Source organism: Thalassophryne amazonica, chromosome 1 (assembly GCF_902500255.1).
Source record: "Thalassophryne amazonica chromosome 1, fThaAma1.1, whole genome shotgun sequence".
In the NCBI taxonomy this organism is placed as follows: domain Eukaryota; kingdom Metazoa; phylum Chordata; class Actinopteri; order Batrachoidiformes; family Batrachoididae; genus Thalassophryne; species Thalassophryne amazonica.
In genome coordinates, this window is record NC_047103.1 from 157,332,256 (window position 1) to 157,350,419 (window position 18,164).

The 18,164-nt window shown below is 40.6% G+C and overlaps 1 protein-coding gene across 1 annotated transcript in view; it reads left to right on the top strand.

Annotated features, from left to right (window-relative positions):
- LOC117516211 (neural cell adhesion molecule 2-like) overlaps nt 1–18,164 on the top strand; it is a 1,113,624-nt gene that overhangs the window by 809,740 nt on the left and 285,720 nt on the right. Inside the window, exons 4-5 of the mRNA XM_034177131.1 lie at nt 2,640–2,783; nt 7,057–7,194. Coding sequence (XP_034033022.1) covers nt 2,640–2,783; nt 7,057–7,194 — 282 coding nt within the window. The remainder of the gene's footprint in view (nt 1–2,639; nt 2,784–7,056; nt 7,195–18,164) is intronic.

An 18,164-nucleotide genomic window follows, 5' to 3' on the forward strand; every position in this document is an offset into this window, starting at 1 on the left:
ATCAGGAATTGGAAAAGGGGTTACGTATCCTCGCCTCTCAGCACCCTGCTTCCTGGTCGTCACAATTAGTATGGGTAGAGCTCGCTCACAATAGTTTACCGTCTGCCTCCTCTGGTTACTCGCCAATGCACGTGTCGCATGGATATCAACCTTCTTTGTTCTCTCCTACAGTCTTAACCACCCGGGTGCCTTTGGCCCTTTCCTTAATCCGTCATTGTCGTCTAATCTGGGAGCGGGCCCGTCGAACATTGCTGCACTCTTCAGCGATCTACAAGGCTGCTGCCGACAGGAAAAGGACTCTAGAACCACATTACTCCCCGGGACAGCGGGTTTGGCTCTCCACCCGGCACCTATCCCTCCGGGGTCTGCCACGGAAACTTGCTCCTCGGTTCGTGGGGCCGTTCCCCATCACGAGGGTGATCACTCCGGTCTCTGTACGCCTTCGTCTGCCCCGGACTATGAAAATACATCCCACCTTCCACGTCAGCCAGGTCAAGCCTGCTCGGTCCTGTGTCTTGTGCCCTCCGGCCGTTCCCCCGCCTCCCGCCCGGTTTGTGGCCGGGGGTCCGGTTTTTACTGTGCGCCGCCTCGTGGGGTCCCGGCGGGTTGGGCGGGGGGTGCAGTACTTGGTGGACTGGGAGGATTACGGACCTGAAGAACGCTCATGGATTCCTTCTTGTTTCATTTTGGATCCTGGACTGATCGCAGACTTCCATGCTCGGCATCCTGGGTTCCCTGGGCCGTCAGGTGCCGGCCGTTGAGCGGGGGGTCCTGTCATGTATCATGTTAGTGTTGGGGTTTTTGTTTGTTCCCTTTTGTGGCTGGGTGGTTTGTGTTTGGGTTTTTGGGTCTGTATGTCTCTTGGCTGCCTTCACTGTGCTTGGTGGGGGCGGTACTCGGTGAGTGGGTCACGCCCAGTTCTGGGCCTTTCTACATTTGTTTCCGGGAGTATTTAGACGCTACTAGTTGCACTTGGTGTTGCCTGATCGTTGTGCCCTGTGCCAGTGCTTCAAGCTCAGTACTACGTTTTGTTAAGCTGTCTCTTGGTGTTTTGACTGCCTGCCTGTGTTTTTGTGTACGCCTCTGCCTGATGTTTCGGATTTGGTTGCTCTTCTTGGACTGTCTGTTTGTGTACCGAACCTTGCTAAGCACCTCAGTAAAAGCCTCTCTGAACCAGAACCGTTCCAGTGAGTCCTGCATTTGTCTCCTGCCTTCCTCATCTGACAATTGTGATAGTGGAATCCCCACCATTGTTGTTACTGGGTGTGCACGCACCCACATATGACTGTTTTTGCTCCTCACCAGCAGTACCAGATCTGACATTCTGAGACGTGGCCACCTGGGGACTCGGGACTTGGCGGCTCCAGTATTCTCCAGGTTCGGTGGCGGAGGAAATCGTGTGGTTCCGGTTCTTCTCAGGACCAACGTCTTCTATCCTTGAGCCTGCCCACACGTCACCTTTGTGGATTGACTGTTTTCATAAATTCTGTAATCCTCTGTGTTTTGGTTGTGCTCTTTCACAACAGTAAAGTGTTCATATCTGACTCTTTCATTGTCTGTTCATTTACGCCCCCTGTTGTGGGTCCGTGTCACTACACTTTCCCAACAACAGCTTTGGTTTATAACCATTTTGCCCATTATGTAGAGTGGCCAAGAGAGACCACAACACAAACAAATGGTGCATGCAAGTCCCACGCTGTGAAGCCGTTGCCTTGTCCAACGTTCATAAAGAGATGGTTGTGACTGTCCGCATAGCACTCTGCATACAACATAGTGAAGAGTAGCAACTTCTCAGTAACTCCTCCCCCTCACGCACAAACAGAGGCTAAGAAGGCTTCTCATCAAGAACATGGTCAGATGAGAGTCGTATACCTTTTAAATGGACTGCATTTATGTAGCGTTTGTCCATCTGCATCAGATGCTCAAAGCGCTTTACAATAATGCCTCACATTCACCCCGATGTCAGGCTGCTGCCATGCAAGGCGCCCACTACACACTGGGAGCAACTAGGGGATTAAGGACCTTTCCCAAGGGCCCTTAGTGATTTCCAGTCAGGCTGGGATTTGAACCGAGGATCCTCTGGTCTCAACACTTAACCACTAGACCATCACCACCCCTTTTCCCAGGTGGTGAGCTCTTGAAGCTGGTAACGGACTCCAGCTTGACCTGGAACTGGTGTTCTTTCTCCTTGATGCCCAATGAAGTGGAAGGGGAGTGACTGAAAGGAAACCAGTGTTTTGGTCTGAGATGCGATTTAGTGCAACGTCTAGCGGCACTAAATTGTTTGTAGGACCTTTAATGTAAATAATAATTCCCCTACTTCGTCTTAAGCTAGCGGAACACTACCATTCCAGTTTCAAGTAGCAAACTACTTTTGAAGGCAACACTGATAAAATGAACTGACTGTGATCTTATTTTGACGGACTTTGATTTAGTGTCCCTGATAGGAAATTGGAAGTAAATTTACTTAGTAAATTTAGCGACTTTAAGTCTTCACCCTATTTTTTTTTTCTTCAAAAGTAAGTCTGCCTCGCCCACACCACTTTTGATGTTCAGACAAACAGTGTTTTGTTTTTGTTTTCTTCTGATTTCAAGCCTCTCAGTAAAAAGTTCAATCTCCATCTTGTTTGATCTCACAGAGAGGCTGACGTTTCGGGATGTTCAGTCACCGCAGGAATTCCGTCTTGCTGAGACGGCGGAGGTGGTCTGTGATGTCATTAGTTCACCTGTGCCCATTGTGGTGTGGTACTACCAGGACATAGAGATCACAGAGGAGCACCACAGTAAGTCTTCATGGCACAATTATCACCCACACTCACGGTTGTCAAAAATCCTAGAACACAAATTTTATGAGCCTTTCTTCATTAACTCCTAATATAACAGCAAAAGTGTCACCACTGTTCATTACTTATTTCAATGTATTTTAAGCCAGACGTTTACGTGTGTCAGAGTTGAGCCTGAAAAGAAGAACAACTCAATTAACATAGAAAATAATCATGCAGGAGACACTGAATTTCTTTTCCTGAATCAGGAGAGAGCAAACGGATGTGACCCTCGTCACTGACCATCCCGTCAGCTCTGAAGGGCCCCGCCCGCTTGCCTCCTATATTTATTGAAATAAAATTTCATACAGACATATGGAAGAGACAGTATACAAAAACACAGTGGTGAATCGAAGTCTGTTCTCACATTGATATGAAAATTGTTACGGCTTTATGCCTCCAGTCTCACAGACTTCTCATAACATGAAGAAAACAGCGTCAACCCTGAGCTGGTGTGCAAGTCACACCGCTCTCTGCTCAAGGCTGGACTGTTAATTAAAATGTACATCTGTGCTTAGTGAAAAGCAAGGCTACACATCTGCTCACACTTTCCATGTGAGCAAAAGTTCATCTTCCCGTGTGAGCAGTTTAATGATTATTCTAGCAGTTCAGTGATTAACTAGAAAAGTAATATTAAATGAGATCACACACATGTATATATATGTGTATGAAGAACAGGATCAAAGACAGAATCAGACATTATCAAAGACATAATCAAAGACATTAATAATTGATAAGTATCTTGAAAATTCCCCATCAATGTGTCTTGACAAACATGTTCAAACTGGAATTTTCTCAAACTGCACATATTTCATTTTATTAAACAATGTGTGTGTTAAGTCAGTTTCAATATCGACTTTAGCTCCATATAAAGTCATTTAAAACAGGTGTTACAAGATAGATGGATTTTCAGATTTTATGCACTTGCAAAAATTTTCAGTGTGTCAGAAGTTCACATACACTGAGATGACTCTTGAAACAGTGTGGAAGTTTCCAAAAGATTACAGAAATTGATGTTTTTAAGTGTAAAAGCTTCTGAATGACTAACTGGCATAATTCAGAGTTAATTGGGAAACATTTGCTTGTATTTATGGCTCTGTTTGAACAACTAGTGCCTTCTTGTATTTAATAGTCAAGAAAAAAATCGAAAGAATTAAACCAAGGCGTGTCGAGTGAAGCGTTGGATCTCCACAAGTCTGGTTTCCTTTTAGGAGCATCTCAAAAAGATTCATGGTTCCACATGCAACCATACAGCCTATTATACAAACTATAAGAAGCTTGGGACCATCCAGGGCTGCCCAATCTGTGTCTGCCCTGCATGTTTTCATGTCTACCTGCTCTACTCACATCTGATTATTTAATTTGGGTGTGTCCCACCTTCCCATTGGCTGAACACACCTGTTAGGGTTCATTAGCTGTGAGAGGAACAGGGAGAGTGAAAAATATCAAGCATAGGTGCCCACAAGGAACAGATTTGGCACGCCCTGAAAGTCTTGACAGAACTGAGGTACGAGGCCCAAATTAACATCAGGAATGAACAAAGTGTAGTTACCTTTAAGTTAGAAAGGTAAATTAAGCTCAACAAAGTCAAAAAGCGAAAATTAGTCAGAGACAGAAAGCAAATGTTTCATTTGGAACATTTTTGAGGAAAAAGAATGAATCAAAGAAGGCTTTATGTTTTTGAGAGTTTTGAAAAATCAGAACTACATTCACATTTTTTTAAATATATTGGAATACTGCTTTATTTTGGAAGATCAATGCTGAAAGATGATAATTGTGACTAAAAAGAAATTGTAGAACAAATTAATTAAATTACTATTATTATTATTGTTGTTGTTGTTGTTGTTGTTATTATTATTTTGGCAGATAAAGTCTGATTATACCATAATTTTTTTAAGGTAAACATCTCGTAAAAAGTGCATGATAGTTAAAGTGATTGTATTTATATAAAGAATAATTGCTGTGAAAAGTCAAATTAAATAATTTCTAGTTTTCCATTCTGTTGTTTTATGGTTTGCATAACTATTCCATTCAGTTACACTTATTAAAAATAATATCTGGGGAAATTTCTTTACTTGACTTTGTCAGTCTTCTTCAGTGACCTTGCTTCTGGTACACAGGTTTATCTAAATGTAGCTATTGCAGATGCAGATTTGATTTCCTCGAATTGGAACATTTTCACTTTGACATCATTAGTGTTCAACTTCAATATCCTATGGACAAACAGCATAAAGTTAGTAATCATAGTGTAATTTGAGCAACATTTGTCTCTTTGTACCCCTACTCTTCCCATAGTCCTTTTGCCAACTTCAAGCAAGCTTGACATGTGGATGACGGGCAACTCCTGAATTTCCCTTTTTGGGTTTGTTTTGGTAAAAGTCAAGCAGTAATCGGCACAGCTAACCAAAAAGTTAGCTTTGACAACCGTTAATCCGCTAACTGAAAAGTTGACTTTTGTAAAGCTAAACCGATAAACCCCTAAAAAATTTAGCGGAGGTTACAGCTAAAAGCTAAACCAATAACTTTTAGTCTTGACTCCAGTACACTGGCAGCTACTGACACTTCTTAGTAAATTTAAAGACAGTCTGAAACAACAATGAGCCAGTGGTTCTGTCTCAGATCAGCCTTCTCTCAGCAAAAGAGGCCTGCTGACCAGCGAGAAAGGAAGGGGAGCAAAAAAAAAAAAGTATTTTCACAGCCATACAGACTTGCAGACATGTCACGTGAGTCGTGCATAGCAAGACAGTTTTGATTTATGGTTAAAATTTTGAACAAACTAATTCCGGACAGTTTATTGAAAGTAACGTCACCTCTGTCATTTTTACAATATGAAAATATCAGCTATATGTTTTAGTTTTAAAGTAATGCACATATTTTGAAGGTTTTAGCTTTTACAGACACACATGCTGAAAGGCATTATGGGAAAGTTAGTTTCCCATGGTTGGTCGGTTCATATATATATATATATATATATATATATATATATATATATATATATATATATATATATATATATATATATATATATATATATATATATATGTAAAAAACAACACACAAGTTACTATTACATGCGTTGGTTTTTACAAATAAAAATGTATTTGTAAATATGTCTTTTTTTTTCATTGAGTTTGTTTTTTTGCGGCGTTCATCCTTGACCGAAAATACATAAGCATACCAAAACGGCAAATGTCAGCTCTCCCTAGTTTGTCCGTGATTGAAGCCATACACACGCACGCACGAATACACGCACTCTGAGGCCACTTCGCTTTTAATATATAGAATTTGGCAAAGGTCAACAAATGTGATTTTCAGGCTGATTTTGGACCAAATGCAGCTCAAGGTTAGATGCATTTCACAATTGGCCTGGAATGGTCAGCCACAGGTCAAGGTTATTGGAATGAAAAATCAGATTACTGTTGCCCTGAGTGTCTTCATACCTATGAGTGCTGTTACTGAATAAAGTAAACTTTAACAATGTCCAAATATTTCTGAACTTCACTCTATGCATTTTTAAATCTCTCTTTCAGTGGTTTGAGTGTTGTGTCAGGAGAGTGGTTTACCTAATTAGCAAAGAAAATTTTCAGAGAGAAGCACTCAGAGGACTGATTCACTTTCAGCACAGTTGTCCCACGACAGAAAGCAGGTGCAGTAGGAAGAACCAGCAGACTTGGATTCATTATTTTTTAGTCTCCTCTCTCCTGATTTACAACTCCCGACAGCGCTTCCCATCCTCTTTCCAGACAAAATGCATTCCTGAACGCTGATTAGAAAGTCTGACCCCTTGAATCACTTGCATTTTTTAATTGAAATTCAAATCTTAGCTGCCATAGTTACGATGAAACATGAAGTAGGGTTTTTTTTTATCATTGTAGTCTAATTACGATGCATGTTTACAAATATCTTTGCTTGAGAGAAATGAGATAGAGGCCTCATCACTCCTGGCCAATCTCAGCGCGGACACAATAGGGAGGGAGTGGAGACGATTCAGAACTGTAATTGCATGAGTGTTTATCTGTGTGGACTTTATCAGGTAAATGTGCTGCAGTAAAGATTGACAGTCTAACGACTGGAGCAGAGATTGCAATTTTCTGCTGCTGTTTTGCTAACTTTCTTATCTCACTTCTCTCTATCATCTGCTGTTGTTCTTTTGTCGTCTCCTCTGCTCGCTCACTCTCTCGCTCTGTCTCGACCTTGCTCTCTGTCTGTCATGGTCTTCACCCATGCTGTGAAGGCAGGTTCCGGGTGCTTCCAAACAACAACCTGCAGATCCACCAGGTGACCAAAGCTGACGAGGGCGTGTACCGCTGTGAGGCCAGCGTGGAGGCCCGGGGTGAGATCGACTTTGTGGACATCGCTGTGGTGGTCAATGGTGAGTTTGTGATTTTAGCTTTTAGTGTTCACCTTTAGGAGTTGCCCAATTGATGTCAAAATCGAAAGGCAGAGATGCACATCTGGATTGTCTTCAGGTGCTGAAAAATACACTCAAGTAATACGTTTTCCAGATGTTAATGGATTCCACTGGTGGGAAGAAACTGCTGTTTATTTCAAGCATTGTTACTTTGACATATAGGGTTTTGGGGGATTGACAACAACAACGAAAAAAGAAAACACTGAGGATGTTGCAGTTGGCCTGGCCGGCTTTGCTAATCATACTTAGCATGAGGATTAACTTATGCATGTGCGATCCCTTCCTGTTAGCATGTCATTTTAACTTGATCGTGGTTAGCGTTTTCAGGAAGCTTGACGATCATTTGTCAAACACAGCCCATGTAACACATAACCGCTCATTCCAAACAACGAAATCTACTCACAACCAAAAAAACCCTCACCAACTGCTAGTTTTTTTGTTGCTGTTGTTGTTGCCTTTCGCCTGCCCCCAGTTGCTTGGGGTCACAACATCCATTATGAATCCACATCTTGATTTACACAACCTTTACACAAGTTCGTGACTGAATTTCAGATTGACAAGGAGAAAGAGCCGACTTACATGCATGTGTGGTTTGTTTGTTTGCTTTGCTTTTTGATGGTGGGAGACAATTGGACGACCCAGTGAAAACTCTACACACAAAAGAACTGCATGCTGGTTTGCTTGAACTCTGGACCTTCTTGCTGTGAGGCAAAGTGCTAACCACTGCCACATGGCAAAAATGAATCTAGCACTTTACAAAAAGTTCTTTAATTTTAAAAGTGCACCTACAACACAATGTTTGAAACTCAAGATTTTTTCCGGGTTCCAACCTGATAAAGATCCTATGATTGTAACGTTGATATTTTGAAGGAAACATTACTTGATTTAAAATAAGATAATATAATGTAGGTTCCAACCTTAAAAAATAAAATATAATATTGGAGCTAAGGTGGATAAATGTTTATTTTTGATAACAGAGAAGAATTAAAAAATAAAACTGCTGCAGTCAAATTCAAATGACTGAAAATGTTGTGTTTTTATTGATTTTATCAAGACCAACAAGGATCATACGCATCCATGAATGCCCAATATTCCTCTGAATGTCATCAGAGTATCTCAGAAAGTATCCTGATGACATTTCTTTTAAAAAAGCAATTTAGTCTAACTTGGCCCACTTAAGGTGAACCACACCTCACTGATATATGTGTTCATCAATTGACAACGGAACAAACAGATGCCGGTGATCACTTCACTTCTTTGGTTGAGGGTATATAGCCATGTAGCTGATTTTCTAGTTTTGCACAAAAGCACGTGTATTATTTTAATATTACAGTATATAAGAATCAAATGGTGGATTGCGTATAATCCAACTTGAGAGAATGTTTGCACTTCATATGCCGGATCTGTTTAGGCATTTTTTTTACCCAGATATAGCCATTGGGTATTGTGAAACCTTTGCGTCCGTCCATCTGTCCTTCTCTCAGTCTGTCTGTGCTCAGCGTAAGTCCAGTCCTATTATTGCCAGAATCTTCAAATTCACAGGGAACATTCTTCGGACACAGACCTTGGACAAATTCAGAGATGCTAACCTTGACCTATTTTAAGAGGTTAAAAAGTCACATTCTGTTTCATTCTGTTCTGTTTTATTTGTTTTTTGTTGTTATTTTTTTGTTTGTTTGTTTTTTGAGGGGCAGGGTGACAGCCAATCAGAGTTGAGCAACACCATGATGTCAGTGCCTGGTCTAGCTAGCTGTAAACTCTGTTTTGTTTGTGTGTAAATATAACCTCTTTGTCATATATTATGTAAAAGCTAGTGAGAAATAAACACTTCTAAAACTGAAAACACAGTTTTTGTTACCTGATAACACCTCTGGAGTGATTTACAAGACATTTCACGGACATCAGTGTGCACACTAACTTCCGCTAACTGAAAGCTCACTTCCGCTCTTGTCAAAAGCTCATGTATGCGCACACGCACGCCCTTCTGCAGACTCTGGTCAAACATAAATATTGTTTATGATTGATAGAGGGGATTTATTAAACATGTACAAATTGTATGCAAGACAAGAGTAAGTCCCTTCGGCTGCTCACTTGTTTTCACTCGGGGTCACCACAGCAGATCAGATGTGGATTTGCATGTTCAATTAGCACAAGTTTTACGCTGGATGCCCTTCCTGATGCAACTCCACATTACATGGAGAAACCGGCAGGGGTGGGCTTTGAACCGGTAACCACTAAAACCCAACACCCTAACCACTTGGCAACCTAATAATAAATGTAAACAAATGAAGGTGAAAGTTTACAAGACAGTAGTGAGACCATCTATGCTGTATGGCTTAGAGATGGTGGCACTAACAAAAAGACAGGAGGCAGAGCTGGAGGTTTCAGAGCTGAAGATTTTTAGATTCTCTTTGGGAGTGACAAGAATGGACAGGATAAGGAATGAACATATCAGAGGGACAGCTCAGGGGGAATGGTTTGGAGACAAAGTCAGAGAGGCGAGACTGAGATGGTTTGAACATGTGCAGAGGAGGGACACAGGGTATACAGGGAGAAGGATGCTGAGGATGGAGCCACCAGGTTGGAGAATGGGGGGTCCAAAGGTGAGATTTATGGATATGCTGATGGAGGACATGCAGGTGTTTATATATATATATATATATATATATATATATATATATATATATATATATATATATATATATATATATATACACACACACACTTGTGTGAAGCGCCTTAAGGCAGTTTTGTTGTGATTTGGTGCTATATACATGAAATACATTGAAATTGAATAGAAAAAGTGTATTAAAAAAACAAACAAACAAAAAAGCAAATAACGAACTGGATGCTACACCATCATCTCCCGCAGACATACAGATGCCAGGAATATACTTTGCATTGGGATCCCAATTAAACAACTGCAAATTATAAAGAAGACAATGTTCATATGTCCGAGGGTATTTCAGCATTGCTTTATATTTTTAAATTACACCACACACATCCTTGGCTTCACTGTCAGCAGATTAACATAAATTAAAGTGTCATGGTTTTAATTTCTCCTCACATACACAAATCAGCTCTTTTCTTTGAGCAACGCACATTGTCTTTTTCACAGCATCTCTCTCGTAGCCTCCAAGCAATTCAAATGTGCAGGTACCCAGAGTTAAAAATACAAAAAGAAGTGGAGCTTTTACAGCTTTCCCTGTCCTTGGAGAGATTGCCATTTTAATGTGTGACTCATATATAAATTACCAGTTAAAACTTTTATCTTTCTTCATATATATGATAAATGTATCCCATTGAACTTTATGTTCAGTTCGCAGTTTGTGAATACTGTCATAATGGTTCAGAACAGGAAAGATACACTATTGTGATATTTAATTTTACAACGTGAGAATCGATTTTTAAACTCTAGAATCTATCTAATTCAGAACCACGTTCATTCAGCAGAGGGTGCAGTGTATTGTTGACTAAATCTAAGTTTTATATGACATCACCTCCATTTCCAACAGACATGAGGAAAAATGATGGCAGACCACACGAGATTTCCCCGGAGATCAACTTCAGCACTGATAATTATTTACTTAATAGATCGTCAGCCAGAGTGCAAAAAGATATGCCTGAGAACATCTTTATTTGTGTGTTTAATAAATGTGTACATTAAAATGTTCAGATTAATCTCAGCTTTCTGAATGTGAGACTAGACCAGTGCATAAAAGATATCATTCGGCTCAAAACATGTTTTTAGATATTCTTCTAATCTTCAGTGAAAATACATTTTTATTCATGTGGATGAACTATAATGGTGTTAGAAATGGGTTACTAAAGTCTTCGGGTCACAAACGTAGTGTAATATATGAAAGAGATACAAAGCAAACAAATCACAATATACTGTCATAACAATTTGCAGTACTTGCAGAATATCTGATCAGTACCCGAGTATCGAGATACTCGGGTACTGCCATTGCTAATTGAGATTTTCAATAACACAGTAACATAAACTGAATAAGAAGCAGAGGGAGAAAATCTTTTCTATTCTATGTTATGCTATTCTCTTCTATTCTATTATTTTCTATGCTATGCTATTCTAGTCTATTCTATGCTAAACGTGTCCAAGTTAGTGGAGCAAAATCTGTCAAATGTGTCAATTATTTTCTGACAATTAAAACTACCTTTAAACCTGCACTCCCAGTAAATCACTTAAAATCAGTACCCAAGTATCGAGATACTTATCATATCGGGAGTTAGGTGTATCATCCTACTCCTACTGACTTAGTTACAGTATCTTGGTTATCTGCAGACTGGCCACTTATTTTCAGTAAACCATTGAAAGCCGTGGTCACAGCCCACCGTACTTGCACGTGCGTGCAGTCTACTTGCAAAAACGTGGGCTAAATTTGGAGATCCGTACGTCGTAAGTACTGCCTCAGTACGAATTTAGGAGCACGCAGACACATGCAGACACGCCGTAGAGGTTTTAGTGCATGCAGAACTTTCGCTGCGGTCGGGCTGCGGATTCACCAGCAGTACAGATGACGCACGTTGTAAGTACTGCCTCAGTACAGATTCAAAGCAGCACATTTTCATTCAATTACTATTGAATTAACCAAATCCGTACGTAGGCAGTACGGATTACGGCACTCACCACATACTATGGAGGCCGACAGACTTGCATGCACGACGCAGCTTCTCACGTGAACTTGGACTTTATTTCCAAACTTCAGCAACACAGACACTCCACAGCTTCAGTCTGATAACTAGCTGTAACTTTTCGAGGCAAGTAAACACTCGTACAACTGACCGCTGCAGGCTGGACATGCTCATGCATCGCCGACACAGAAAAACACCTGCCGCTTCGGTCCCGCTCATAAAAAAGAAAAGCGACCCCCCCACACACACACACACACACACACCACACACACACACACACACACACACACACACACACACACACACACACACTGCTTTATTGTCAACTCTCTTATCCTTACACTCCTAGAGACGTGCGATGATGCCTCCGTACATTTTCACAAAACGTAGTGGCCGTGGCATCTGCAGAAAAGGTACAGCGAAAAAAAATGCACGGTGGGTTGTGACCGAGGCTTAATTGAGAGTGCAGGTTGGAAGCATTTTTAATGTCAGAAATTGACAGATTTTGCTCTACTGATTTTAAGTCTATCATGGGCAATCTCGCACAAGATTTTGTCCCTCTGCTTTTTATTCACTTTGTGATACTGTGTGATCGAAAATTTCAATTAGCAATGGCTTTGGCACCGTGGCCCAAAAATCTAAGGATGTAATTGGAATTTTCTCTTTTGTCCTCATTTACAGCGAGTCACCAGAGACGTCTGAAGTGATTGAAATGTGATTTCACTCAGGCCACTGGCGTCGCAACGGTTGAACAGCTGCAATATTGTCCCTGCCTATCTAGTTCTCTCCCACCTAATGTAACAGCAGAGCAGAACCTCCACACAAAAGTATGAATTGCATTCAATTTGGCACCCCACTTACCGCAGTTCAGAGGAAGATCCAATAAGCTTGCTCAATGAGCCACAACCTCTTATTGTGGTGACAGGACACGTGCCATGTGATGCTCAGATGGGACAAACTGGAGTGCTTTGCTGAGTGCTTTATCAGGGAGCCACACCCTGAGGGAGCCACTTTAAAGTCAGCTTCAGTTTAACTCAAAGAGACTCATTTTGTTGATCCCTACGGACCTGTACACTGTTAAATGCTCCCGGTCTAGTCTGGAGAAGGAAAAACTATGATTTCAACAAATATAATATTCTTCAAATACATAGAGTATGTGGCTGCCGAAAAGGTAAAATCTCTGTCAGTTTTCTGAGTTTGTTCATGAGATTCCAAGAATTTCAGTTTATTTCAATTTCAATTTATTTTCATTTATATAGCGCCAAATCACAACAGAGATGCCTCAAGGTGCTTCACACAAGTAAGGTCTAACCTTACTAACCCCAAGAGCAACAGTGGTAAGGAAAAACTCCCTCTGAGGAAGAAACCTCAAGCAGACCAGACTCAAAGGGGTGACCCTCTGCTTGGGTCATGATACAGACATAAATTACAGAACAATTCACAAAACGAATATACAGGAAATGCTGTTGGTGCACAGGACAGGAGGGTCGCCAGCACAAATACAACTCCCATCTCTGGATGGAGCTGCACCTTAAACAGAGAGAAAAAACAGAATCAGGCATCAGAAAGACAAGAAATACAGTATAATTTGCCAGCATTAATCAACAAGAAAAACAGAAGAAAGATAGGTAATGAACTGTGTTTTTGCAAATCTCTTTGGAAATATTGTGTTGAGGATGGGCTTCCATCCATCCATCCATCCATTTTCTTCCGCTTTATCCGGAGTCGGGTCACGGGGGCAGCAGCTCAAGCAAAGCTGCCCAGACCTCCCGATCCAAACACCTCCCCCAGCTCCTCCAGGGGAACCCCAAGGCGTTCTGAAGCTAATTGTTATCAGTCTCTTTAACATTACAGCACAGGGCAGTTTGACTCAAAAACATTTTTTAAAAATTCATTAGAAATTTCATTGTTTTAGTTTACTTTATTACAACTTGGTCATATGAAAATATTGTTTGCAGTCAGGCCTGTGAATGTTCTACCAACCTTTGATGATTGCTTTCGATCAGCTCTGGGAGCATGCACTGGTGCTGTTTGTTGCCACGTTTTCCCACATGACATAACTACCCTCTGTCCTGGGTGGTTGCTAACCAGGCACATCACCGGTCTGTGCCCACCAGAGGTGGGTGTAAGTCACCATCAAGTCACTCTCAAGTCATGAATCAGCAAGTCCAAAGTCAAGTCTCAAGTCATAATGACCACCAAGTGTTTGACAGCTGACTTGAGACTTAAGAATGACTTGACAGTGACTTACTCCCACCTCTGGTGCACACCTCCAAAAAGTAGGCATCAATCTGTTGAATTCAGAATCTCTTGCTGGAAATCTCTCTGTCCAGAAGGCTGAGGTCCCAGAGATATTAAGGCTGCTGCAGACACTTATTTGCTGCTTAGCTTGCAAGGAAGGAATAAGGAATTTGTAATTTGTTGAAGGAATAAATTTAAATATGCATAATAACTAAATAAGTCCCTTTGGCTTCTCCCTTGTTTTACTTAGGGTTGCCACAGCAGATCCGAGGTTGAACTGCATGTTGATTTGGTGCAGATTTTATGCCGGATGCCCTTAATGATGCAATGCCACATTACATGGAGAATGTGGCAGGTGTGGCCTTGAACTAGAAACCGTCTTCTTTTTTAGTTTATATATATATATATATATATATATATATATATATATATATATATAATTTCCTTTATTTGTCATTGTACATACATACAATGAAATTTGACCTCTGCATTTAACCCATCCTAATTACAGTTAGACACAGTTCAGCCACTAGGAGCAGTGGGCAGCCAGAATCCGGCTCACGGGGACCAACTCCAGGCGTAAAGACGCTGCCTTGGTCAGGGGCAGAGAAAGATGCAGACCCTAAATAACCATGTTTCTGCACTGGAAACAAGCCCTTAGCTACAACCCATGCCTTAAATATAATAAATCTAATAAATATAATATATCTAATAAAAATAATAAATATAAATGTAATAAATGATAAAATCTAAAGGCATTGCCTCCAAATTTGACATTGAACTTTGACCATGTAGTATGTGTGTCACTGTTAAAAGCTGTGGATGGGATATGACACCGAGAGAAATCATGTATGCGGAAACAGGACTCTGGGATATAGACCATATAATACAAAAAAACAAGGTCAACTTCCAGAAAAGGACAAATACAGTAGGATCAGACCTAATGAAAAGTATAATCAACAACGACAGTAAATCATGGAAAAGGGAAGTCAACAAGATTAGGGAAAAACTGCAAATAACGGATCAAACAAGCAAAGGAGATATAAAAAGGAAAATAGGTGAACAGCTAATGAAGAATATCAAAGAACAAGGAGAGGTCAAATCAGAGGTAAAACACTACATTGAAAATGTAAAAATGTTGGAAATAGGAAAAAGGAAACCCTACTTGGACAAACTAAAGAGGATGGAAGCACACAGCATCATGATGGCAAGAACAAGAATGCTGGCAGTAAAATGCAACTATAGGAATAAATATGCCAATGTATCCTGTAGGTTCTGCAATGCTGAGGAGGAAACCCAAAAACATATACTAGAAATCAATAGGCAAGAGTACCTGAAAGTAACAACTGAGGATATCTTTGAAGAGGATACAACCAAACTAAGAGAAACTGCGAAAGCTCTTACACGGGTCGAGGAAAATCTAAAATACCAATGTGCTGCGCCCCCCTCAAAATGGTAAGGTAGCACCCAGCAGACCTGGGAATGCACACGAGACGAGACGAGACGAGACTGAATGTTTTTGTTGTTGTGCTCTATAAAAAAAAAAAAAAGGATTTATGCATTCGGTTCTGTGATGAGATCTTTTGTAGTTTTAAGATATCTTGGTTTACAAACAAGACAGAAAACCAAACGATTAAAATATAATGAATATAATAGTCACATCTAGAAATTGTAAACATAATGAGTACTTTATTTCAAATTGTGAGATGAAGCATTTTTAATTGTTTTTTTTTGTGCATGAGGCATTTTAATTGTTTTTCTTTTTTGTGTCTGAATGCCCGAGCATAAAATAATATGTATCTTTCAGTAAAGCATATGAGGTTTGCACAGTTAATTGCCTACAAATACAATTTTTGTCTGAATCTGGTTATAGTTCCAGTCCTCATAGATGCAAAACCTTTTCTCATGTCCAGTCTGTCATTGAGATTGTTGGCGGTGTTATTCGCTACACTCAGTGTGAATAATGTTGCAAAATATATATTTGTTTTGACAAAATAATTTTTTTTGTGTGTGTGTGTGTGTGTGTATCTCCAGTTTTTCATTTACAAAAAATTTGGCGGTTTGTTAACTGGCAGTCGAGCACATTGGCTTTTCTTCGAGGATGGCAGCTGGCCAAGGGTCGCAGGAAGTCATTAATCCGTTTTCTTATCTGATATAATGAAGAGCAAAGAAAGCTAACAGTGAGAGATGAAAATGGCTTTTACATAAAAGCCAGCTGCTTTTAATCGGGCCTGCAGCGGAAGACAAATATGAGTGAACTATCACGTCTCCCAGAATAGTGTGAGAATATTGAGAACCCGATTAGTCGTTCACTCCTGGTGTCAGTGCCGAGAGATGACATCAGTGCTCGCCTCTCTTGTAGTCTACAAATCTTTATCACTGTGTAAAATGTGTGCGATGTGAAATTCAGAAATATCTTTGCTGTCTGTTGGCTCAACAGTTCAGACAATGAACTGGTGAATTTTGTTGCCAGGTTTTTGCTTGTTGTGCAGCACAGCTCTTTGGTGTCCCGAGTCTGTAGATTCTCCAAAGGCTGAATTGTACCGAAGCAGAATGGGAGTTTGGTCACATGGTGGAGAAACACCTCAGCACCAAAGAAAAGCAGCCGATAGTGAACGAACAACACTTTAAATGAAATACAAGTAAAATTGAAGCCTTTGCACAGTCTTTCAGTTGTGATTCCAGTCAACATTTCACTTCCGTACATTTGAGCCAAAACCTACAGTAAGATCTCTTCTTACTCTGCAGACGGTGCATTCATGAAGCGAAACAGAAGAATTTGAACATTGCTGATGAATCTGTAAATCCCTTTTCAGCTACACTGATGGAGACATCACCTTTCCTCCCATCCTGACTTTTAAATATGCATCTACTTTATGGCAAAACTCTTCACAACAGGGCCTGGGGGTGGTGGTACACTGGTGTCACAGTCATCACCGATGTAATAGCATACCGTGATATGGATTGCACAATCCCATCAATGCCATGAGAAATCAAGCTAACCCCTTCTGGGCCACAATGATTATTAATGGTGATATAAGGAAAATCAAATCAAAATCAAATCAATTTTATTTATATAGCACCAAATCACAACAAACAGCTGCCCCAAGGCGCTTTATATTGTAAGGCAAAAGCCATACAATAATTACAGAAAAACCCCAACGGTCAAAACGACCCCCTGTGAGCAAGCACTTGGCGACAGTGGGAAGGAAAAACTCCCTTTTAACAGGAAGAAACCTCCAGCAGAACCAGGCTCAGGGAGGGGCAGTCTTCTGCTGGGACTGGTTGGGGCTGAGGGGAGAGAATCAGGAAAAAAGACATGCTGTGGAAGAGAGCAGAGATCAATCACTAATGATTAAATGCAGAGTGGTGCATACAGAAAAGAGGTGAATAAAAAGAAACACTGGGTGTATCATGGGAAACCCCCCAGCAGTCTAAGTCTATAGCAGCATAACTAAGGGTTGGTTCAGGGTCACCTGATCCAGCCCTAACTATAAGCATTTTTATAAGCTAAAATGTCACTACATTTATATAAATTTGTAAATCAGTAATTATTTTGGCATATGTATCTACAGCTTGGATCAGAACAACAGCGCTGAGACTCTGATCATCAAACCCCCCGGTATGCTGACACGAGTCAAAACACCTGCTAGTTTTTATTTTTTAAACAGATGTAACTGGGTATAAAGTAATTTACATATGAAAACATAATAGTGGTGCAGCTTAGCTTTAATTTCCATAACAATTGTTCATTTTGTGGCTAAAGCACCAAATTTGGCACACATATTCTAAATTAACTAATACTCACGATTGGGTCTGTGGGGTTTATTGTGTTCATTCTTCCTCTTTTGTGTGTCTGCTGTTAGTTTTTTCATTGGCGTTTTGTGGAGGGATCTCTCTTGTCTAGTGTCGTGTGTTTGGTGTTGGGCGTGTCCCTCCTGTCTGCCTGTCCTGCCTGTTTGCCATGCCTCGTTCTGGAACTTTCCTCACACACCTGTGGTGCATTTTCTCTTGATCACGTCCCCTTTATTAGTCAC